Here is a 26,899-nt window from a genome sequence, read left to right on the forward strand (position 1 = left end):
CGGATCTTTCACAAATTGTTTATTGAAAGAGCAAATCTCAGATTAAAATAATAGAACATATTTCCTGTATAAAACCGATAATGGTTGGAACCTTTTTTAAAGTTAAATTAAAGGAATCAACTTATATAAAATCAGCTAATTTCGCAAAAGAAAAAAAAAATCGGCACTCTTGTGATGCTCCTGCAAGCCATAAATAATTACTACGGCCAAATAAATATAATGCCTGTTGTTGGTTTCTTTGAAAGAAATTAACAGCTAAAAGTCAGTTTGGTTTATAATTTTGCTTGTTTGTTTTATGCAGCGGTGTTGTTGTAAACTTCTTTGAAAAAGCGTCAAAATTCTCTGAACATTGGTAGTAAGCACTTTTCTCCCCACTCATGATTTAATAATCAATAATATACAGCGAAATGAACTTAGAACTGCAAAGGGTAGTAGGGGGGGGGGGATGTGATCGCTTCAGATAGAGTTACCAAATTCAAACTAATCACCACTTAGCGTCAGCGTCTAGCGGTGCGATGTTTAACTGTTTATCGCCACTTAGCGTCTGGCGGTGCGATGTTAAACTGTTATTTTGGGAGAAAGTTATATGGGTTTGATTTTTCGATGCTAAAAAGGATAATTAACTTAAAACAAACTCTTTTATTTACCTTTTTTTTCTATAGATGCCTACATTTTGAAAAACGAAATCATTTTACATCCGATATGAGAATCATATTTCATTCTTTTTTCAAGCTAACTTCGCTTTATTAGGATGCAAATAAATGAAAAGGGTTCTTTATTTTTGTAACAAAGCTTATTTCAGGTTTTTAAAGCGAAATTCCATTTTCTTTTATGAGTCAATAATTAAAATGCTGAATCGATCGTTTATTTTTTTATTTTATTTATTTATTATTATTATTATTATTATTGCTTCAACTGTGTCCAGATATTAATGATATGTTTATCATAGGGCTCTAAAATGCAATTCTAACATAATTTTATCCAAAATATTTATTTTACAAGCCGTTTTTATACTTTTGATGCCTTCACTTTGAGGATTGCAATCTCTTTGCATCCGCTATGGGAATCTGATTTTTCGCATTTTCGATGTTTAGTACGCTTAGTTAAGAAGTAAACAAATAAAATATTTTTTTATTTTTGTAAAAATCACGGAATTTATGAGTTTTAAACGAAACTCTGTGCTCTTAAACAGTGTCTTGGGTTAAAAATTTAAATGCTGAACCCCTGACTGATTTTTTTTTTCTTACAGTTGTTTTAAATACTATACAAATAACATTTCTAGTATAATTTAACATGATGTAGAATGGTAGATAAATACTGATACTTGAGGGGTGCCCATCTCCCAGTGAGCGATGCCTCCCCCCCCCCCCCCAAATACTAGAAAAGCACTAAAGAATGATATTCTTAACAGAAAATAGGGAAAACACTCAACTTTAAGTGTCAATGATGCAGTTTCCACCATCTCAAGAGTCTAAACTTTCGTTTTTGCAAAAAAAAAAAAAAAAATTTTTGCAAAATTATTTGATTTTTCACAAAAGTATTTCATTTTTCACAAAATTATTTGATTTTTCACAAAAAACGGACCCTGTGAAAAATCCTGGACAGACCCCTGCCTTATTTTTGTCAGCCCACTCCGTAATATGATCTAGATCCTCTTGCAACTGATTTGCTTGTTTTTCATTTTCAACAATCCCCATAACTTTGACATCATCAGCAAAACAATTCATGTTCCCAGAAATATTTTTATGAATATCGTTCATATAAACAATGAACAAAACAGACCCTAACACTGATCCTTGAGGAACTCCGCTTTAAATCTCACCCTATTTAGAATAATTTCCCCTTACAACTTTAATGAACATATGAATCCCCTTTGTATTGGGATTGGAGGAATAATATTTCTAAGGGCCATTAATTATTATAAAAAACATGTCCAACATTATAATGACAACAGTGGTTTAAAATCCCTATTTGAATGAGGACAATATCTCTAAACATATTCATTAATGGGCACCCATGATTTAAAGACTTTTTTTTTTGAATAGCAATAGTAATAAGCTCATACGTTGTTACATTTTGTACCTAATGTATATGCATTTTTATCTATTATAATATTCTAAGTTTTGAAAAAGCTACTGTGTACATTTATTTTTTAAAAAATTTTGTGCAGCATTTGGTGAAACAGACAGACCACCTCATTTACATCCTGGCTCCATCAACCCACGGTTAAGAAATTCTCTGTCTGACAGTGTCCAAGATAAATTTAATATGAGAGAAGGAAGGGTATGTACATTTGGATGTGAAATTTTATTTTTTTAAATCAATAATGCTTTTTTTTTTTCAAGTTCTTCTTAAAATGCTCTTATAGTGAACATAAGCAAATTGTGATATTTTTAAGCTAGAGATTCATTTATTTCTTTATTTTAATTATCTTTTTTGCTAGAGTTCTTGTAATTGTTAAAAATTCTTATTTAATCATCATTTATTATTCTTAGTTAGCACTGGATGCAACCCAGCCTGCCTCCATTGTTTTCTCCAGCCAGATCAATTGCTGATCTTGCTTCTAATCAGGGTTTGGTTTTGGACTGTCCAAAAACTGGTTTAAGACAGGACAGGTGGTTTTTACCACAGACTTAAGAGGATCCAGACGGGACACTGTAGCATAATCCCATGCTATTTTTCTCGGAGAAGACTGGTTACGAACATTATGACAAAAAAGCCAACATTTAGGAGAAGATTGGCGTGAAAATTTTGGCGAAAGTCGCGTTTAGGTGTCGTAGAGGCAATACGTCGCCAATACGGAAGCGCTGCTCTTTTCGCTACGCTGTGTCGTCCGCGTCTTTGGAGGTGGTGAAAGTAATTAAGCCTCAAGCCGTTTTTCGGAGGGAGGGTCACCAGCGGGGTGTCGTCAAGCACAAGAGAGTAGCTGTTTGTAAAATAAGATTCCGAAAATATCTACTGTCTCATCTGTTCGCGAATGTGAAAAAGCTATAAACTAAAAGCCTTAGATGCTTAAGAATATTAATTATTGAAGTAAAACAGCGAATTCGGTTGCTATAATTTGCTATTAGTGCGTTATTTTTATTACAATATGCTGCTTAAAGTTCGAAAAGCTGCAACTAATTTAACGCATTTCAAGCTTGACTTACAATGAGATTTTATCACAGATTGACATTATCATAAACTTATTACTTTTTTTCCTGAACAACAGGGGTGCCCACCGGGGGTTTGGAGAAGGGGATTATGGCGCGAATTCCGCCATGAAAATTTTTTTTCGGGGGGGGGGAGATTCCTACATTTATTTCTTCAAATAGATAAATTTAAAAATTCCCTGATTTTTTTATTTGAAATATTTACTTTTATTTTATTCTGTTTACATTTTATTTCATTTATTTAATCAGTTTGTGTGTGTGTGTATGTGGTCTGTCATTGTAACAGAACTTTTCTAGTAAAATAATAATAATAATAACTATTAAAAATAAATAAATAAATAAAAAACATTAATAAATAAATAAACTAAAAAAAAACGCTTAAAAATAAAAAAACGGAAAGAGGGTTGGGAAATTTTGATAAATTTCGGAAATTTAGAGGTGTTTTGTTGTCAAAAAGTTTTTTTTTTTTTTTTTGGAAAAATGGAAAATTTGTATATTTACAAATTAAAATGCAGTTAGCTCGTTTTCTTAGAAAACATCAAAAATATATGTGCCATTCATATTATTCTTTCTTTTTAACAGAAACATATGCCAAATGTTTCTGTTTAAAATATTATCACGTACCTTTCTTTGTTCAAAGCTTCAAAAATTACCCATTTTATTCTAATCATAATTCATCCGTTAATTTTGAATGAAATGTGAAATTATAAAAGCAAAGTTCTCCATTCTACAGTACTAAGCATCGAGTCTGCTACTGATTCATTTTAAGTGCAATTTATGAAGAGTTAATTGAAAGTGCCCATATAAAACAAGAAATCAATGAAACGGAATCTAAGGACTAAAATGTTCAGCGGCTATTTGCTGTTCGGAAGGAATTGTGACTTTATTAATTTCGTATTTTTCCCCCATTCTTCACTGTTTTTCTACTGCATGTACGAAACCTACAAATCAGCTTATCACAACATTAAATTAAAAATTATATGTTACCATAAAATCTGATTTCAAAGAATCAAAATAGAAAGATCTTGAGATAAAACCGTTCATTTCATATACTTATGCATTCGATATCGTGTTCGTACACTAATATCTTTGTCTTGTTAAATTATTTTTTTATTTCATTCATTTATTTATTTATTTTTTTTCCAAATTAATTTTTTAGGTCAAGAAGTAGCGGATAAAAAAGAAAAAGACAGTGTGAGAGAGATAAAATTGAATATTATAAGCAAAAGAGTTTAAAATTTCAAATACTCAAGACTCTTTTAAACCTATTGCTGATTGAATGCTAATCACAACCAACTGAAAGCACTACATCATAACTTACTCATTTTTAATCATTATTGAGCAGAAAAGAATCTGTTCGATAAATAAAAAATATTTTAATGCACACTTTCTCCTTCACGCAGTAATTCTAACTTTAAAAGATAGAAGAGCAAAATAAAGAACATAAGAGAAGCAGAAGAAAATCATCTTGCCTGCCCCTGCACGTTGCTTTCTCCGCCACAAACGGGTAACTCAAATTGTAACTAACCAGAGAGGTTCCAAAGCTCTTTCTGTTGACCGCTATCCGATGTTTTCCGTTTTTCTCGGACACCGGACACCCTACCTAGTTTGTAATAAGTAAAGAGTAAAATAAATCGGGTAACTTAATACTTTCATTTGAATGTTCCAAAACAGAGTGAATCAAATGGTTAAATTTTACTGAAAGCGTTCTAAGATTTAAGGAAAATGTCACGGGAATGAAGATTTTAGCGGTCTTAAAATATTGATTTTAAAATATTTAATAACGACAAAGAAAATCTTTATTATTGGCTAATTTTTATGATTGACTCAGTTTGATAGGCTTAACTCCATTAGAAAAAATTTAAAGTGGTGGGATATTTTTTTTTATTTATGCTCTAATTAATTTAAACGTTACGAAATGCAAATCTGGTAAATTCACAGCCTTTAATAATGCAAATAAATGTAATGTTTTAATTGGAAGGGCGAATTTGTTGTTTTGACAATATTTTTCTGTTTGGTTTCGAATTTTTCATTATTAAGTAGTTGCATTAGCATTACCCCCAAAACTATTTAAAAACTTAAATGATGTTTTGTAATCTTTGTGTTCATTTTATACACATTTATTTAGCGATCAATAATTTAAATACTAATAACAGTATTAAGCAGAAGTACTGCATTAATAACAATGTCCACTTTTATTACAAAATTCAAAATGGTGGTGGGGTAAGGGGGGAGTCTTAACACTCTTTTATTTTGTACATTACTTCAAAATGTTTCTCGCTAAATGACCACAGTAATCGCCTCTGGAAATTTCAATAGTCATCAACTTGAGTCAAGCAAATGTTTCATGTATGAACATGCTCTAAAAATTTTAGTACTTAATTAAATTCCTAATTTATACCTTATTACATTTACTATAATTAGAAAAATTAACTTCTTTCAAATCAAATGCAGTTTATTTTTCTTACAAAACATCAAAAATATTAAACATTCAAAAATATAATGCAATTCATATTATTCTTTTTGTTTCACAAAATCATATGCGAAATGTTTCTATCTGTTTAAAAAATTAGCACGTAGCTTTCTTTGTTCAACGTTTCAAAAATTACCCAAATTATTCTAGTCATCATTCATCCGTTAATTTTGAATGGAATGTGATTTCTGAAAAAGTTCAATTCATTTTTATTATTATTATGATTTCTTATATTTGGAGATTTTTAGACTTTCAACCCAACTGCCCAAGAAATTGAAACGAAAAATTGAAAAAAAAAAGGATAGAGAAACCTCTGGGAAAGGGCCCTACAGACTTTGTTGTAGGGGGGCCCAAAACTTATATATCCGGACCTGGTTTCTTTTACGAAGTTTCTCTCAACGTAACTATAGGGCTACAAGCAAATAATGGTGGAATAATTTCTCTTCAACTACATATTGAGCTAATAATCAAAATGTTGAGGAGAATCTCCTAAGATTGCTGTTCTAAATTTAGATTATTTTTTCATTGCGTATTTCTTACTTACAACATAAATGATTCCTTAGGCATTCCTTAGACAATGATTCCTTAGGCATTCCTTAGACAATGATTCCTTAGGCGAGAGAGATTCGTTATGTCATTTTAATTGAAGTAACTATTGAGCTACAAGAAAATAATGGTTAAAGAATTTTTCTGGAACTACATATTGAGCCAATAATCAAAATTAATCTTATTTCAGTTCGTATTCATATGAATGTACTTTAAATAAAGTTTTAACATAAATCACTTTTGTGAGAATCAAGATTTTTGTTCAAAAGCATATGAATAAAATCCTTTTATTATGGAGAATTATATACCAGGAATTTTTATGGTATACATTTGGATATGGCGTTAAGAAATACTACCGCTCAATTTATATAAAAGCAAAGTTCTTCATTCTACAATATTGGGCATAGGATCTGCTGCTAGAATCATTTCAATTGCAATTTAATTAAAAGTGCCCATATACAACAAGAAATTAATGAAACGGACTCCAATGACTAAAATGTTCAGCGGCTATTTGCTGTTCGGAAGGAATTGTGACTTTAAATATATATATATATATATTGAATTTTTGTGTACATGCAGTTGAAAAACATGTGAAGAATGAATATATATATATATATATATATATATATATATATATATATATATATATATATATATATATATATATATATATATATATATATTCATTCTTCACATGTTTTTCAACTGCATGTACACAAAAATTCAAAAATTGAATTAAAAATTATAATTTACCATAAAAATAGTTTACGAAAACGAGATAAAAACAGCTTGGGATAAAAAAATGTCCATTCGGGGGATGTGGAAACATTTTTGTTTGCAAACAACTCCTTGTTTCATAAAATTAATTTAGTTTTATTTATCTTAAATTAAATTTTTAGGTTGAGAAGTTAGGGAAGCAAAATACTATATTATAAGCATAAGAGCCAATTAAACCGAAAACTGCTTGAATATTGATCAGAACCAACTGAAAGCACAACATTGTAACTTGCTCATTTTCAATCATTATAGAAAAGAAAATTACACCTGCCATTGTGAATGAAGTACGGTAAATCGCAAACACCTGTCCGTCTGAAACAAGTTGGCTCCACAGAAACCACAGAGAGGGGTCATTTACTACGAGTTCTTTTCTTTTGCTCGCCCAAAAGGACCCCCCCCCCCCCCCCCCCATTCCCACATTGATGTCCAATCGGCCGATCGGCCGATAATTCATAGGAAAATTTGCGAGTTGCTAGGGCAGAACTGCGATCCGTAGGAAATACGAAATAAAGTATCAAAAAACGAAAGCGCGAGAAAGCAAACATCAAGATTTTTTTTTTCGGAAAAAAAAAAAAAAAAAAAGAATTACCCGTGGCGTAGCCAGAAATTAATTGTTTGTTTGAGCTAGGGGAGAAATTGGAAAGTGAAAAGTAAGTGTATTGGAATAAGTTTTAAGAAATCCCGTAAGAAATTTATAAAAATAATTAAACTCTCTTGTTCCTGGCTGATAGTGTTACAAAACGTTTTATAAATAAGCTAGCCAGCTAGTTGCCAATACTAGAGTTTTTATATACTTTCAGGCAAATATATGCAAGATACAAGTAATAAAACCAACTGGCTGGCAAAATTTGAAAAAAAAAGAAAAAAAAAAAATGTTAGGAAATGTAGTCAAAAATAAGAAGAGCATTCCCGGAGTTGGGGTAGGACTGCTTTTTTTCATTAATTTATTTTTATTTTTATGCAACTGCAAATGGGAAGGAAAAGTTAAAGATAATTGTACTTGCAGCAGGAAAGAATTTCGATACTGTCTCAAATATTTTAAAAAGTTGATGTTTAAAGAAGAAAATCATCACCTTTTGAGACCACCTAATTTTTTTTTGTTTTTTGCAAAATGCGCAATTACTAGGGGACTTACCCTGCCTTCGGATAAATACCCCGCAAAAAAAAAATATTTACCTTCCCACCCTACATCACTAATTGCGTGTATTAAAAATAGTTTGAATAAAGTTTCATCATGAAGTACCGGGGAGCAAATGCAAATGAGCAAGGCAACAGAAAACAATATTTTGATTTTTTTTTTTTGCTTAGTTATCACTTAAACACCAATAAAATAAATAAATATTCTTAACTTCTCAATTTAGTCTTCCAAACATCCCTCATGCTTCCTTTTTTTTTTTTTTTTTTTCATTTTGGATATGACTAACCTAGATTGCGAGCTTTAAATCCTGAATCATTGAATTGCTTATACTTCTCCAATTATGACATTGAAAAGAAAGAGGCTTTGGTTCACGATATGTTTCTTTCATAATTTCATCAAGTCTTTTAATAAAAAAAAATACGATAAACTGTGTAATACATATGTATGTATCAGTTTTACCAATTATTTCATATTTAGATTACGAGAAAAAAAATTCCCATTCACTTTTTGCATTTTTTTTTTTTGTAATATACCCAGTTTTCGGCTATTTACCCAGGCCTTGGGTAAATACCCGAGTAAATACCAAAAAATATGTACCTACCCGCTGGGTATTTAGCCGATCCAGTTCACTACACATTTTATATTTTATTTCCTTTTTATTTTTTTAGTTACTATTGTAAACTTAGTTTTGGTAATTACTAAATTATTGCAAGTTGCAAATTTAAGGAAAAAAATAAAATATTCATTTAAAAAAATTTCAACACACACACACAAGACAAAGCTGAATAAAAGTCAACTTTTGCTGATCACCAGTAGCATAATTTTTACTGACTGTTTGCAGCTTCTTTTACTTTTGAAAACCATTTTGTAATTGAAATTACTTTTCAATTATGTTTATTGATTGAAAGTTTATTATGTATCACGTCAGTTTTTTTGAGAAAAAACTTTTTTTTTTCATGTAAATTTTTACCTATTTATAAATTTTGCATGATTTGTTGGAATTCAAAATCTATTTTTTTTTAAATTAGATTTTTAAATGTATGTCCCAGACAACAAATTATTAAAGTTAAAACTCTGCAATTATTTCCTGTGTATCACTAGTCATTGTTGTATTAATCTTTTTCTTTAATTTATAGTAGTTTCTCAGCTCGTTATGTTTCGCTTTAATTTGAATTTTCACAAACACTAATGCAAAAAGTTGATCAGATGGTTGCAATTTAATTTCCCTAATTCAGATATTCTTGTGACATTTGCATTCCGTGAGTCGTTTTTTTTTTTTTTTTTTTTTTTGTTATTATATTATTTCTTTTAATTCATCTCATCAGAAACAAGCACTCGCTTTGTCATGACTATAAATAATAAAATACTGGGAAAAGTCATAGTTTCTGCGTCAGCTTTATGTTTTAGTTTCGGGAACGCTTCTTTTACAGGCATTAAAGTGAGCAGATGGGAGTCAAATTCATCAACTTAAAAGTTACAGCATGCATTGCACAACGGTTAAGTAAGGGCTAAGGGGGGGGGGGAGGTGAATGTGCTTTCACAACCATCCGATAAAAATGTTGAAAAATTAAATATGTTTATTTTTTTGACTATTTATGTATAAAATTAGAAGAAAAGATAGAAGTGAAATATGCTTGTGAGTAAAAAGTCCATCAATTCCGCAAGTGTACTTTTCTTCCAAACGCAATTTAACTGCACAGTTGGATTTCAACAAAGCAAATGCCCGCTGCACACATCTGGCATCCATTCTTCAGAAAAAAAGCCAGGAATAGAGAACGATCACAAACTATCTTGCTATCATTGATCGGACATCGGGGTGGTAATTAGTATCCCGTCGCGTCTGTGGTCATGTGTTCCCCTCAACAAACCTTGCGCCCCTCTTTTTTCTTGGAATTCCGAGTCAAAAGCTATAGCAACCCAAGCAACTTCTGAGCCAATTCCGAGAAACTCCAATTCAACATTGGCGCCAAACGCGTGCTCACTTTCCCTGTATGTTAGCTTTTGTGTCATACCATCATTATTAGAAGTCGTTGTTTTCTCGGCAATACACTCACGCAGTGTCCAATCTTTATACTTTTACTATCTTTGTTTTTACCGTCCAAAACTGTCTGAATGTGTCTTAAACTGTCCAAAAGTATGCTAACGCTAAAGGAGTGATCTAATCAATTCGTATTTACTGCAATATTCATAATGCAGAAATATAAATATAATTAAGCTTTATTTAATGAGTATTTGATAATATTTCTCTGAAATGTTCATTCAAAAAATATTTTACTTTAAAAAATTGCCAATAACTCTATTACATAAAAACTTTCTCCTGTAACAATTGGTAGAGTTATGAAAGGAAATTCATAACACTACCAAAAATAAATTCAGTTCCATTCATATATCAAAGGAATGTTATTAAATGTACAATATTTAGGTGCAGCAAAAAAAAAAAAAAAAAAAGCTTAATATTTCTTAATGTTTATTTCATATAAGCTTTACATGATGTTTTAATAGAAATACTTTTTTAAATCATATATTAAAGAACAATAAATTGATGATTAAATGTATGCACTTATATTTTAAAACTTATGCAGTTTCTTTTTTAAATTCATATTTTTAATACAATTCATTCTGTAACTACAATGAACAAAAAGTATTGTAGCTTGATAATTTTTAGAAATACATTATTGGCGTTTTCCTAAAGTAGTTAAGTCGTAATTTAGTTTTAGATCATGAAATGGCACCATAATCAAGAGAAGAAAATCTTAACAAAGCTGTAAAAGCTCAAACATTTTCATTCATTGCATCGAAGATAATTATTGCACTATATTTTGAACACTTTCATTTTCATATATGCATAAATGACAAACAGTTTGGTTACTATTATGCTAAAGAAAAATACAAATTGAAATTTTTAATGAAGAATTAAACTTCTATGTAACTAGATTAAAATCAGCTGTTTCAATAAGTTACACATATTTATAGTGGAATGTTCACATTGAATAAATATTCAATGTAAAACATAACTTTGACGCATTTTGTTCTGTTTTTGATATTTTCTCACAAAATGCAATTTCTCTAAAAATGTAGTTTTGGACACAAAGGTTTTGAACAAGGCGGTAAAAGACATGGTATTTACCATAGTGTCCAAAACCTTGCCAACCCTGCTTCTAATACTTTTTTTTTTTAGTCAATCTGCTCATCTTTTTCTTGGACTTACTCTTTATCATCAGTTTCTCAAATAAACTCTTTTGAATCTATATTATTACTCATATTGTCTGACCTTTCAAGTGTGACTCAGCGGCAGCAAACTCTTTAATAAATCCTATATTTTTTATTTTTAATGAGTAAATTCAGTTCGTCATTTTTTCTAATTTCACTCATTTGCAATTATTTTGATCTATTATGCATCTTCTTAGATATTTTTTCTTCAGAAATCATGAAATTATTTGGATCATTGTTCAAGGCTCATATCCTTGTAACTACTTTCCTAATTTCCTTGTAAATGAAATATTTATTTGAAGGGTATTGTTATCCTGTTAAGTAGAAGGTAATACAAATAAAATCAGAAAACTGAATTTTACAATTTCTTTTGAAATATTGCACTAAACATTTATTATTGATCTCATTCATTATAAACATTTAAATAATTGCTTACTACTGAATTATTAAAATTTATACTAGAACTATAATATGATATTGTAAAACAACTCTTCAAACAGACAAATCTATTCTAATATTATAAAGAGAGAGGGCGGATTTTTGTGTGTGTATATGTTCGAGGTAATCTCCGGAACCCCTGTACCTATTTGAAAAATTCCTTCACCATATGAAAGGGGCTTTCTTACTGAGTGACATAGGCTATAATTCGAAAAAAATCCGATAAATAGTTCTTTTTTTATTCCAAATTAGGCCCAAATTTCACATAAATTCCCGAAATTCAATTTGTTTCAACGCTCTAACTTAATTAGGCCGGGACCGATTTGCGTTTTTAGCTCTAACTTTTTTAGGCTTAGCTGAAATTTAGGCACTACTTTCTTCATTAAATCTATCAATAAAAAGTGAAGGAATTGTCCCACAGTTTTCTTTTTGACACCATTGGAAAATGCAACATTTTTTACTCCAGATCTCTCTTGACCTAGGGTCGAAAAATTTAGCTTCTATCTTCAAAGGACAAAAAGTTACAAGCGTTTTTAAATCAAATTCAATAAATATCATTTTGATTCAGATTGTCAACCATTTTATTTTCGCGTTTCCATGGTTACGCTTTTTGAATCCATTGTTTATTTCCTTATTATTTCGTCTTTAGCATTTTAATTTCTTAAAAGTATTTTAATATCTTGTCGTCATTGTTTGGAAGGGTAATTTTGCATGGTGTTTTTTTTTTCTTTTATTTAAGTTATTCTTTAAGTTATTAAATTATTCTTTTTATTAATTGTTGAATATATGTCACTTGACACAATTTTTGTTCTCAAGGTAGACCGGGCAAAGCCGGGCAACGCAGCTCTTAATATATAAAGATTTGAAAGCTACTGTTAATGTGATTTTATACTTTTTTGTTTGTTTGGCGAAACATTTATTATTGCCAAAGAAAAAATTTCCGCTTCACTCACAAAAGGGCTGGGTTCCGGTAGTGTGGTCGCTTGGCACGTTAGGCGCTGAGCAGTTCAGTCTAGGATTATTGTTTTAAGGCAACCATTAATGTAATTCATTGTTTTGGCGATTCATTTTGAAAGAAAAGAAACTTTTGATTTGTTTTTATCCGAGTGAAATGTACGACATTTTCTTTTTTCTTTTCTGACGATGGTTTTTTAATGTTCCACGGTACGTTTTTTTCTTTTTCGTTAGACAGATAGATTATGATAGCATGGTTGCTGGGAGAGTTTGGCGATAAACAATAGAGTTAAGGAATTATTTTTACATTTGAAAGATATTATTTGATGCCTCTTTTTTGTTTATTTGACAAAATATTTTAAATTGCAGTAAAAACCGCTTCACTCGCTAAATGGAGTTTTGAAGCAACTGTTAATCTAATTTAATAATTTGACAAAAAGTTTTAAATTCCAAAGAAACTTTTTTTTTTTTGAAGGTGTGTACACATTTTATTCAAAGAAAATTGATTATTTCACATCAGAGGGGGAGGAGGCGTCAGATTTTTTTTATTCATCGAACTTCCATTAAAATTTTAGCACGGGCATCGCTGTGTGGGTACTGCTAGTATGCATAAAGCTGCAAAAACCTATTCATTGAAACAATTCATCACAGACAAATAGCACACAGAAGTTGATTTCTCAAGGCAATAATGGAGTTACTCCTGAGAGTATAAAAAGCTGTAGTTTTAAAATAAAATATTTTCAGTAAAAAAAAAAAAAAGTATTAGTTAACTTTTTAATTCATATTCATTTTTCTCCTCTCTTTTTTTTTCCCCCCCATTCTTCCTGACAAATATGGCACAAAAGTTTTTCACAGAGACAAAAATATTTGGTTTTTAAAAACATAAATAGTTGTCATATTAAATTTAAATTTATTTTCTGTTAGAAAAAGTTTTTTTTAGTATCAGTATTTTTTAATAATGGTTTTTTAATGTTATTTTCATTCAGCCATTTCCTCATCCTCAAGCAAGGCAACCTGTTAAAGCTCAACCAAAATCTGGAGGAGCAATGAGCATTATAATGCCAATTTACACCGTGGGGATAATTGTGTTTTTCTTATACACAGTTTTGAAGGTAATTTTTTAAACTAATTATGTTCATTTCAACAAATTTTTCTTGCAAGTCTTACTACAACAACTTAGGGCTTGTTACATGTCTGGGGACAGAGATGTAACAAGAAATTCCTCAAGGGCTGATAAAAGCTAACTCTAACTGGAAAATGTTAACAGAAGCAGTCATAATGCAATTAATTTTCATCCTGTACAGTAGAATACCTTTATAACTCCGAGCTATGTAATGCAATTCTCTAATGAACCGCACAAGCGTTCAGAAGTAAACAATAAGTTTTGCAGTTAAAAGAATCCCTCAGTTCTGGCTTGCATATATAAAAATTGTTTGGCAAATTTCAGTTTGAAAGTTTTCTCCTCTTCTAGAAAATCTTCCCATCTTAATTCAAAGCCTTTTAAACAAAAGTTACCAAATTAAAGTTTAAAAAAAAAAAAAAAAAAACAGATCGCTCTTGAAAATGCTGCTGTTATGGATTCCGCCGATAGAAGGCGCTAGTGTTGCTGGGGTGATATTTTGCTGCTCCTGAGATAAGTGATTTTTTACTCTAATTGTTTATTTTACTGCTTTAATTTCAGTATTTTTATTGTATTTTATCATATAATTAAGTATTTGTGTACTTCTTAAGTCTTATTTTTGATTTACTTGCTTTCTTAAAGTGTTTTTCTATTCTTCGCAGCTAAGCCTAAAAAGTGCTGATTTCTTGTTGTTAAGCCTGAGTGCTCTGTTAAGTGTGTAACTTGTTTATTATAATTTACTGCTTCTCTTAGGATTTTGTATTTTTTGTACCTTTTACTTCCAATGCTTTCTAATTCTAATAATTAGTTTTATTTCTTCAATTTTGCATTTTTGTATTGGCTTTTAAGTGTATCATTTTGAGCTAGAATGGGAGTCATATGCATAATGAAGGAGGTTAAAAGTGGTAAAGGGGACAAGTGGATTTCTTGTGACCTATGTCAGATGTTCTGCTTGTTTAAGGGGAAGGATGAGTCTGAGAAGGATTTCATTTGCACTAACTGTGTTGAACTCTCAGAAATCAGAGTTAGGGTGCTTACTTTGGAGGGTGAGTTAGCATTAGGCTGTAGGAGTGTAGATGGGGTAAGCACTCCAGAGGGAAAGGAGGAAGTTAGTAAAAAGGAGGTGGGCATCAGCTGTGTGTTAGATAGTGTGAATATTCCAGAGGTAAAGGAGGAAGTTAGTAAAAAGGAGGTGGGCATTAGCTGTGTGTTAGATAGTGGGAATATTCCAGAGGTAAAGGGGAAAGTTATTGCTGAGGCAACAGACTGGGAAACTAAGGGTATAATTTTGGGAGATTCAATGGTGCGTGAGATGGGAAACTCAATAGGCAGAGTTAGACGTAAGGTGGCTAGATGTTGTTTGTCAGGGGCTCGGGTGAGAGATGTAAATAGGGTTGCTGAAAAGAAGGGGGTTGGTTAAACCAACCGGCTAGGTGTATGAACCTGGTACTCAAGGAAATTTGCGTTAAGCGTAGTATCAGGTTTATTGATGTGTTTAGTAAAAGTAAACGTGATTGGATTGCTAGGGATGGCCTGCATCTGTGCTCTACGGGGGTCAAAATGGTTAGTGGTTTGGTTTTAGAGGATTCAGAATCAAAAAACTAAGTTGGAATGGGGGCATGCTTTAAGGAGTAGAATTCGAACGGGTACTAACTATTGGGATTTTAGTAGAAACGGAAATAGGGTGGCTAGTAAGAGAAAAGATTTTAACAGTTGGGATTCAAATAATCGCGCAGCATTAAATAAAGGTAAGATGGCTTACTTAAGGTTTTTTATACAAATGCTCGTAGTATTAGGAACAAGATGGAAGAATTGAAAAGCATAACAATAGACGAGAGGTTGGATATTATTGGAGTTACCGAGACATGGGCTACCGAAACTGATGATGATTTATTATCTATTGCTGGGTATAATTTGTTTAGACAAGATAGAGTAGGTAAAAGAGGTGGTGGGGTTTTATTTTATGTCAGAGACACTTTAACTTGCAATGAATTGGTAATTAATGCTAAACCTAATGAGATTGATATGATTTGGCTGGAGTTGATGAGGAATAAGGGCAAGAAACTACGTTTAGGGAACATTTATAGGCCACCCAACTTTAGCCAGGGTCAAGATGAACAGATGTTTAATATTATTTATGACATTTCAAGCAAGGGGTCAGTCATTATAATGGGAGATTTTAATTTTCCAGGAATTGATTGGAATAATTTTTACCATAATAATAGCAGAGAAGAGGAATTTTTGAAAGTAATTGGTGACTGTTTTTTAGATCAAATTGTAACTCAGGGTACTCGACAGGACGTGATTTGGGATCTAGTTTTCTGTGATGTGGGAGGTTCTGTTCAGGGGTTATGTGTAGGGGAACACTTTGGAGACAGTGACCACAACAGTACTAGGTTTGGGATTAAATTTGATACGCACAAAGTAGAGAATTTTAGGTTTGTGCCCAATTTCAGAAATACTGATTTTGTGGCACTTAGGCAGAGTTTGAAAGCAGTTTTTTCTTCTGGATTGGACAATAGCGATGTGAATCTTCAGTGGGCAGAGTTTAAGGAAAAGCTAGCGAAAACGGTTGGGGATTATGTTTCTTTTAGGAAAAAGGGTGTCAACACTAAAATTTGGCCAATGTGGTTCTCCAGGGAAACTAAACACGCTTTAAATTACAAGCAAGCTGCTTTTCATAGGTTTAGAGAAACTGGTCACAGTGCAGATAGGCTCCAATATTGTAAGGCAAGGCGTAAATTTAAGTATTTGGTACGGATTCAGAAAAGAGAGTTGGAGCAAAGACTGGCAGATAACGTAAACAGGAATCCCAAGAGGTTTTTTGCATACGCTAATTCAGGAAAAGTTCGAAATAGTCATATTGGGCCACTGGTTGATGAGCACGGAATTTTAATTCAGGACGATAGTGATATTGCTAATGTTCTTAATAACTTTTTTTCGAGTATTTTTAACGATAACTGTATCTCAACAGTTGACACCAACAAGACACAAGCTATAGTACAGCTTGAGGACTTTGTATTTTCCAGGGATGACGCTTTACTTCATTTGAAAAAAATTAAAGAGACTAAGGCTCCGGGACCTGATAATATTTATCCAAAAATTTTAGTTGAATGTGCGGAGGAATTAGCAGGTGTAATCGTAAATATTTTCAATGCTTCTTATAACTCGGGGACAGTGCCAGAGGACTGGAAGCTGGCTAACATTACACCGCTCTTCCAGAAAGCGTATAAAGGGAGTGCGGGAAATTATAGACCAGTGAGTCTAACTTCGGTGGTTTGCAAAATTTTTGAAACATTGATGAAAATTATGATTTTCTAGAGACTAATAATCTATTGATTAGTTTTCAGTATGGTTTCAGGAAAGGTAAATCCTGTGCAACTAATTTATTACATTTCTATGACAAAGTTACCATGGCTTTGGACAATAAGAAGCCTGTAGATGTTGTTTACATTGATTTTTAAAAAGCTTTCGATAAGGTACCTCATGTTGCTCTACTTAGCAAAATAGCTGATATAGGAATAGGAGGGAAAACTTTCATTTGGGTAAAAAACTGGCTGACCGGAAGGAAACAAAGGGTAGTTGTAAGGGGAAATTATTTTGATTGGAGTGAGGTTTTAAGCGGGGTTAATCAAGAATCAGTGTTAGGGCCTGTTTTGTTCATTGTTTTTATGAACGATATTCACAAAAATATTTCTGGGAACATGAATTGTTTTGCTGATGATGTCAAAGTTATGGGGACTGTAGAAAATGAAGAACAAGCAAAACAGCTGCAAGAGGATCTAGATCATATTACGGATTGGGCTGATAAATGGGGTATGGCTGTTAATGTTGGGAAATGTCAAGTGCTACATTTAGGGCATGGAAATAAGTGTACAAGTTATTATTTGTAAGGTTCAGTCATTAGTCAGGCTGACAAAGTTACTGATCTGGGGGTCTTAATAAGTCAGGATTTAAAGTTTAGCCAACAGTGCAGCATTGCTAGTTACAAGGCCAATAAGATGCTTGGTTTTATCAATCGATCTATTTCAAACAAATCTAAAGAAGTTCTTCTGCCCTTATACAGAAGTTTGGTAAGACCTCATTTGGAGTATGCTGTTCAGTTTTGGTCTCCTTATCTTAAGAAAGACATTAATGTATTGGAAAGGGTTCAAAGGCGAGCTACAAGGCTAATAAATGGACTTTCTCACTTAGACTATGATTCCAGGCTTAGAAGGCTAAAAATGTAGTCTTGAGCAAAGAAGAGACCGAGGGGACATGATTCAGTTGTTTAAATTTATTAAAATGAAAGATGTTACGGGCCTGAAGTTCAGCACTGTAAACAGGACAAGGGGTCATTGTTTTAAGCTATTTAAATCTCAGGCTAACATGGATGTTAGGAAAAATTATTATTTTAGCAGGGTATTGGAACCTTGGAACAGTTTACCGGAAGAGGTGGTAATGAGCAAGGGAGTAGATAGTTTTAAGAGGGCTATTGATCTTCACTGGGGATTGTAAATTGACTAGGACCAGTCTAGCCGGGCCCAGAGCCTGTTGCTAGTTGTCACTTTTGTATTTGTATTTGTTATGCAAACCACGAATCTAGCAGAAGGGCATGATAATTCACTTTATTTTGGTTGTGAAACATTTATTTATGAATGGCAATGGTAATATTACATTGTATACCTATATAGTTTTTATACTCACTGCAGTTAAAACTTATTCTGAAGTGCAAATATATAATTATAATCTGAATATTAGTTTCAAAATTTGTGAAATGATCTATATCATTATCTAAAATGTATAACACAAAAGCTCTTGTCCTAAGGTGTGTGCCGTAAAAGTCGTTCTCCAGAAAACGTCACTTTTGAACGTAAATATTTTCCAAAATTTCGAAACCTTTTGTTTTCTTTTTTTTCCCATTCTTACATGAAAGTGTTACCGTATATACTCGCGTATAGGTCGATCTCGCGTATAAGTCGACCCCCCCATTTTTCAGAGAAAAAATCTAAAACCCGCGTATAAGTCGACCCCCATACTTTCCAAAAACATCGCGAATTATTTTCAAAGAAATTTCAAAATAATGAACACATTTATTTACAAATAAAATAGGAATTAAATAGGAAAACATTTCTAAAAGCCTTCAAACTCGGATTCCGATTCGGACGCAAAAAAAAAAGTTCATTAAAGTCCGCTTCCGTCATCACCGCGTCATCGTATACATCGGCGGCTGCAGAATTGTCAATGATATCAGAGGTTGCGTTCGACGAACCTCACCGATAAACCGGTAAGTAACCAGTTACTAACCGCGGCGTTCTATGATCAACCGGTTACCGCAGCGGTTACCATTCTAAGCAGTTGATTGGTTGATTTGAGCACGTGATCATTAGCTGTCCCGTGATTCACTAACCGGTCGTGCTCGTCGAACGCACTCTCAGTCTGAATGGCGTGACTGTTGACGATAAATATTTTCATGCGTTTCACGATATTTGTTAATTGCTGATTTGATCCTTAATAAAGAAGAATAAAATTATCTTTATTTATGTGTATTATTTAGGTTTTTTTAGTTATTATTTTTGTATAAGTTTACTTTTTCACACGATCAACTTATCAGCAACTACCTGTAACCGCACATCGGCATTTCTCGTAGCTTCCCAGCTCTCGTTGATCAGAAAAAAAATTTCGGAAAATTTGACCCGCGTATAAGTCGACCCTTCCTTTGATCTCATTTTTTGGGCAAAATTTCTCGACTTATACGCGAGTATATACGGTACCTACTAGAAGTAACCATAAACAATGGCCCAGCTAAGTTCCAATTATTTTACTCGTAAATTAAAAAAATTAAAAAATGCCTTGTTCATGGAAATTAAAAAAAAAGAAAAAAACTTTTAATATTTAAAAATTGAGGCCAATTTAATATCAAGGAAGTAAGTTTGTTAATTGTGCAAACAATCAGCTATTTTAATGATTAGTGGGTATATAATATTAAGCTCTCATAATTAAAGTACAGCTTAATTAGTAGTTTCAAATGTATGTTAAAAAATAGTATTTAGTAAATTTGAGGATATACTGGCAATTTATAATATGATGTCTATTATTGATGTATTTCCCCTCCATCATTTATTTTCACCTCAGAAGTAATGACATAGATAAGGTCTTTCACGGAGGTGAAGAATTTTCCATCAATGTAGGCCTAATGGATACATTTTTCAGAGAAATATTTTTTTCTCTTCATTGCTATAATCTGCACATGTTAAGCATATAAAAACATGTTCACTTCTTTTTTCACATTAATTTACATCCCTGAAATTCAAGTTCACGAAAGTGAGAAGTCAGAATAACCATACTAAGTTTTTAAAGCAAAATCTATCTTCTTGTTTTTCGCCAAAAATCTTACTTGAACAACTAGCATTTGAGACACTTGAGAATGGAGTAATAAATAAATAAGTATATACTTTTAATTAAACAAGGCCGCGGATTAGCCGCTCGCGAATAATCGGGAGTTTACTGTATTAATATTTTAACCGAAAACAAAGTATATAAATAAATTCCCTAACATCCTCATGTATTTAATAATGTCTAAAGGATTAAATTCTTTTGCTATTTATTAATTGTTTTTAAAAGGACAGTTTTGTTTAAAACTATTATATTTTAATAATTACATTTTCCTCTGAAGCTTGTCTTCAAAAAGCCAAATGAAGCTGAGAAAAAACCTTTGATAAAGGATTTTCACATGGATCCACAATATAGAAAGTTTGTTTGTGAGAATGAAGTAAAGAAGGTTTCTAAAGAAAAAGAAGGTAAAAAATCTCAGAAGAAACAGCCCAAATTGTGTGAAAGTACAATTACAGAGCACTATGGTAATTATGTTTTCCAAAATATTTTATCAGTTCCATTTATTTGGTATTTGCTTCTAGTAAATTGTGGTGCTCTACGGAAGCTTTTATTGAAGTTTTTTTTTCTAAATCATGCTATATAGCAGCACTCACCAAAGCTATCAGTACCTTCTCTTGCCCTAAAACAGAGGAGAGGTTCTCCAACCGATTGTACTGATTATCTCCAAAATTTTAATTTTGGCTCTTACATCCCTTTGCTTCTCACTGCCTCATATTAGGTATTCTAAAATTGATATTGATATATTTTTTTTTCTTTTCTTTTCTAGATGCAGAAGTGGATGAAAGTAAGTAGCTATTGATTAAAATATTTATGTTTCACTTTTGAATAGATGTAATGACAGTCGGACCTCCATATATCGAAGTAGCAAATTGCCGGAAAAAAATTCGATATATAGAAATTTCATTATGCAGAAATAATCTCAATTTATCATAAAAATCTTCTAAAACATTAAAATTAAAACTAATTTTCGCCAACTGTAATGCGGTTCCATATTTTTGAGTGCGTTTCTGTAAGTTTCAGTACTTTTATTACGGCTTTCCAATTTCTCATAATAGCAGGGACTCAACTTGCAGGAATACTAAATTTACCAGAAATGACATTTTTGCGCCTTCATACATCTTCATTCTTCGGCAATTCAACTTGATCCGCTCCGCAACATTAGGGGATTTTTGTTTTGAAAATGTAATCGAGAGAAAAAGTTACAGGTACAAGGTTGCATTTGTTTTGATAATGTAATCAATCTACTTGAATACTTTTCACTGGAGCTAAAAAGCCTTGGAGTGATAATCAACAGAGGGTAGAGATAGTTTGGAAATGAATTTTACTGTATTACTGATTGCATCTAAGATTTGAAATAAACTTGAGAGAATTTAAGAACTTCAGAACGGAACAACGACCTATCTACACACTCCTCAACCTCGATTCCTTGAGTTTCGTAGCAACCTTTAGTGAACATAATTTTCTCCCCTAACTTTCATTTTTCATGAGACAAACACTTTAATGTGGAAAATAATCTGCAAATGTCTCTAGAAAAATTTCAATATATAGAGACTTTTTCGATACATAGAAAAAATTTTTCTATGTAATGGACATGGAATTTTGCCAAGACTTCGATATGTAGAACATTTGGATATGTGGAAGTTCGATATATGGAGGTTTGACTGTATTTCTATTTTTGAACAGTACATTTCTGTATAACCATTTTTCTTTATTGTTTGCAGAAGATAGTGAAATATTAAAGCTTAAGCAAAAGCTGGCAGAGACAGAGCAAGCCATGGAAAGAATAATGAAGCATATGAATGCAATGAGCGAGTGTGTTTCTGAAAAAATACCAGCAGAAAACAATTGCTGCAAAAATGAAAAATCTGACGTCAGAGTAAGTTTAATTTCAGCTCTTATTACTCTTTTTTGTGTGTGTGTGCGTGGATATAAAGATTTATATTTAGGAAAAATAATTTTACTTTTAAGAATCAAATATTCATGTATCATGTGTTGAGCCCAAATTACATTCAATTAAAATATTTTTTCTTTTGATATTAGTGCACATAAATGCATCAAAATGGCAAACTTCTTTAAAATAATTGTATTTTTCACTTGTTTTCGAAACATTTTTAACCTTAGGAGAATCAAAAACACAAAAAAAAAAAAAAAAAAAAACTTCAGAAAGAATAAAGTATTTGGCGATCAATAGAAAGCTATTTTGTGGAAGTGAACATTGCCCCTTCTGGCAGCCAATGAGGAAAGAAAAGGGCAGGCCCAACATTTCAAAGTTTTCTGGGTGAGAGGGGAGGCAAAGGATATTACATAATCAACACCAGAGATATGTCTTAAGGCCCCTACAATTCAAACATTTCAAATTTAAAATCTGCCTTAAATTTAATCAAAGGTATTTTCACTTTGTATTTTAAATTAAAATTTAGCATCATGGAAAAATGAGGGGAAACAAGCAATTGGATTTTCCCCCGTTTTTACTTCCTTTTACAAAAAAGGAAGTACAGTTGGATCCCGCTACAACGCGCTCCGACTTAGGCGAAATGGCTATAACGCGAGTTTTTGATGAATAATGATTTTTTTTATTGCCAACGCTAATTGCTCGGCTGCAATATTATTTGTTTTTGAAAGGAGTAGCGGAGCCTTAGAATAGGTTTCTTTGAAACTAAATATTTGTTTCGTGCACGGACTTCCATTCCTTTAGCATCATTGAAAACGAAAGTTCACACACTGTACTAGTATAAACAACGCTTTGCTTTAAATTAGTGTACTCGTACACATAACTGCTCTGATTCTTTTCATTCTACATATGAACGTTGATAAAATATGATGGATCCCAAGCGTTATTAAGGCAAGGCATTTAAAACCCTTTAAACAAGGGAGTGTCACCAAAACCTTGTGCAAGCAATGAACCGCATGGAAAATTTCAACCTGAAAGAGTACTAAAAGCAGTACACAATTGCCTTTGCATTGTAAAACATAGGCACATCATTAGAAGTTATGAAAACACAGACAATCAATGCAAGTTGGAAGAAACTTTAGCCGGATGTCGTGCATGGCTGTCAAGGCCTTGTTCCTGAAAACATACACCATGAAGCAGTTCAAAAGCAGTGGAGTTGGCGAAGCACCTGGGTGGAGAAGGATTCTCCGATATGAAGGAAGAGGATATCAACGAGCTCATCGACTGCTATGATCAAACTCCGTCAGTTCTGACCTACTAGAATTTGTTAAGTCTAAATGAGGAAGAAAACAAAGAGGAAGAACTTGAAAGGGAGCTGCCTGAACTGAATTTTGAAATCCTTAAGAAAATGAGCATATACAAGAGAAATGCTAAAAGTGTCGGAGACGCAAGATCAGAATATGATAAGTTCCATTACCTTTGCTAATCACCTTGCGTCAGCTATAACTCCTTACAACAATGTACCTATTTTAGAGAAATAAAAACTAAGGCAATTATAAAGATAAACATCATTTCTGAGAAAGGTGACGGATCCACCAAAAAAAACTTGGAATGATACTAAAAATGCCGAAATGAACCATCAATCTTTCTTTTTCTTCCTCTTCTTCTGACGAGCTTCTTGACGTACGTGTCAGAAGACTAATAACAGTCTGACCACACTGCATACACTATCGTATTCTTCATTTTTTAAATTATAATTAGATTTACTACATCTACTGTTCAGTGCTATTATGATACTGTAATGTACATAATGTAAGTACCGTACTGTTTTATTTCATGTCTCTTTCTCCTATTCATCATTGATTTTGTGCTTCATAACCATAATTTATGTCAAATAACAACAATTTTTCTAAAATACAGTAAAAATCAAGTCCTTTATGAAAGATAGGGTAGTATATTGTTGAGAAATGGTTTGAAACAATTGGGGGGGTGTTTATAAATGTCTAAAATAATTAGGTATGCTTATAAAAAAAATTCTGAACCTACGTTGCTCCACAACGCGAAATTTCGACTTACGCAAGGGGTCTTGGAACGCATCCCTCGCGTAAGTTGGGATCCAACTGTATTGTATTCGCAAAAATATTTTCACTCAAAAATCAACCTTAATTTCCATTTTGCTCACCCCCGAATGAATGTTGAGTTTTTTTGAGACTCGACCACATGTGGATAAGTGCTCAAGTTAATTACGAGTTTTCTCGTGACATCTGTATGTACGTATGTATGTGCGTATATATGTTCTAGAAAAGTTGAAATTTGGTACATAGACTCCTAGTGGGGTCTAGTTGTGCACCTCCCCTTTTGGGAGGGGGGGAATCATTGTTAATTCCAATGTAAACTCATTTGGTGGTATAATTTGGTGGACACTTGGCAATATATCGCCAGTGGCAACAAATTTGGCGATTTTTTTTTAATTTAATTGGTTTCAATTTGGCCACTGTTGGTGATATTTAGAGTAAACTATTGAATCACATTAAAATTGCCAATAATGGGGAAATTACATTAGGTTGAAAAATCAAAATATTACATCTTTTCTTTTTCTGTCATCTTCCATCTCATCCTTTGAATAATATTTTTTTTTTTTTTGTGGAATTGATCACGATTACAATGATGTATTTCACTCCTCTAAATTTTTTCCTGAGTATTATCTATTTTGTTATGGGTAACTGGGGCATAGCCAGATCCTGCTTTTCATTTCTGGTTTTGGAATGGGTCTCTTCTCCTAATTTTCTCCTCTGGAGACTTGTACTATGCAGAAAAAATTATTTTTATAATCCTGATTATTTGTAAGAAATGCAAGTCAAGAACAATCTGAAGGAGTTCAGGGCTCTTCTCTAGAAATTTTTTGAGATCCAAGTTCTAAAACCAGTGATAAGGTTTTTTTTTTTTTTTGGTAACTTAGGAGTCATGACAAGTTGCGATTTTGAAAATGAGTTCAATGCTTTTGTAGTCATAAATAGGGTTTAGTGTCTTTAAAACAATTTCAATAAAAAAATACCCAGAAAGATTTGTGTATTTTGAATTAAAGTAAGATGCTTGTACCATTATTATATAAAAACTAGAAAGTCGCCCGTCAAGGTATGATGGGTGAAAATTGCTTCTACATTTGAACAAAGCTATTGCATATTTGGTGATATTTTGATAGTTGAAATTGTAACCCTAACTGCAGTGGATTAATCCTAAACTCCAGTAGGTAGCATTTATTGTTGACCATTTCTTCGTTTCTTTATTCCCCTGAAATGACAGTCTTACCAGTAAAACAGTTAAGTAGCTGGATCGAGTTCAGCCTTGTCACAATGAAACCTTTCCCTGCATGTTAAACATTACCAAAACATGTTCTCAAATTATCATGCCGTGGTGCGAGTTTCAGAGTTGAATCACACGGGCTGCTCCATCATCGGCTTTTATTTATATGGGAATAGCAATAAAGTTTTCATTCTTCAGCAGTATGAAATTATTTTATACACAAAATAGAACCCTTAAATGTAGTACACAAGTAGAGCAAAAGTATATGAAATGGACACAAGGGGGGGGGGTAAGGTCGAGACATCTTGGGGTGGGGTGGGTATTTTGCCTAAGAGCATAAATTAGCTCTTTGTGGAGCCAAGGGCTGTTTACTCCCTGATCTCCCAAAAATCGAACCTAGAGAAAGGATAAAAAGTGTTTTGCAATATTGTAGGTGGGCGACCGAAATTTTTGAGTTGCATCGTCATAATAAAGCCGTCTTTTGTAAAAAAAAAAAAAATAGTCTGAAACTTTGTTCAATGAAATGTTTAAAATTATAACAATGTATACTAGTACAAATAAAAACAATTAAAATGAGTTTAAAAACTCTGTAAACAGCCATTTCAGGGTTGTGAATGCAAACCCCTTCATCAGTGCAAAAAGTAATGGATACCAAAGTCCAACAATGGACAAGTGAACGAGAAATATAAGGCAGAATGAGTAAATAAACAAGAAGTGGCCAGAACCAGAGGTTCCAGGTGCTGTTTAATTCTTAGTGGGTCTCGGATGAGGTTTTGATGAATAAAAGAGCTAGTTTTATCACACAAGAACGGTATTAACAAAAATAACTATGGACTTAAAGCTAAAAAGAAATAATTCTTACAAAAGTAATTCCAATATTAAATCATTTTCTATTCCTAAGGCAGAGAGAATTGTAATTGTAGATGAAGCATGATAATTTTTAACAAAACACCAGCAGATGGTATGTAAATGGAAAACTTTTTATATTTTTAAATTGCTCATCTCTTTTTTAAATATGAAATACGTATACTTCTCATAACCTGATATTTATTCTTTGTACTGTTACAACTCTTATGCATACGAAGAAGCAAGTTATTCCTTTTGCTCTTCTTCCTGATATCCTAAAATAGTCTTTTCCATAAAACAGCCACCTACTTCATTCATGTTTTTAAAAAAAATCTCTATTTTTTAAAGTATTTTAAAAACTTAATCAATGAAAATATATAGATTCATTAAGAAAATAGATTTTACAGGCTTGCATGTTGTGGAACAAGATGAAATTGTTGAATTCTCCTACATAGAATGTAGCTGCTTTGAAAAAATGATCAAGAATACTTGTTTGGTGATCAAGGATATTTTTGTTTGCACTGAAGTAAATATTAAGTTCTGCTTTTTGTATTCATTTTATTGTTTCTATTTATTTCCTGCTTTGGCTTCTAAATTGCTATTTCTGACTTTTAATTTATTTATTCATGTACTTATTTATTTTTATTTATTCTATTTTATTCATTTATTTATTTTT

General features: G+C 32.2%; 1 protein-coding gene across 1 annotated transcript in view; it reads left to right on the forward strand.

Moving 5' to 3' along the window:
- The window catches only part of LOC129229351 (resistance to inhibitors of cholinesterase protein 3-like), a 30,661-nt gene that overhangs the window by 1,876 nt on the left and 1,886 nt on the right, over nt 1-26,899 (forward strand). The window contains exons 2-6 of the mRNA XM_054863641.1: nt 2,171-2,283; nt 13,675-13,800; nt 20,464-20,647; nt 20,950-20,967; nt 21,905-22,059. Of these exons, the coding sequence (XP_054719616.1) occupies nt 2,171-2,283; nt 13,675-13,800; nt 20,464-20,647; nt 20,950-20,967; nt 21,905-22,059 (596 nt within the window). The remainder of the gene's footprint in view (nt 1-2,170; nt 2,284-13,674; nt 13,801-20,463; nt 20,648-20,949; nt 20,968-21,904; nt 22,060-26,899) is intronic.

This window comes from Uloborus diversus, chromosome 9 (genome assembly GCF_026930045.1).
Source record: "Uloborus diversus isolate 005 chromosome 9, Udiv.v.3.1, whole genome shotgun sequence".
NCBI classification, from domain to species: Eukaryota; Metazoa; Arthropoda; class Arachnida; order Araneae; family Uloboridae; genus Uloborus; species Uloborus diversus.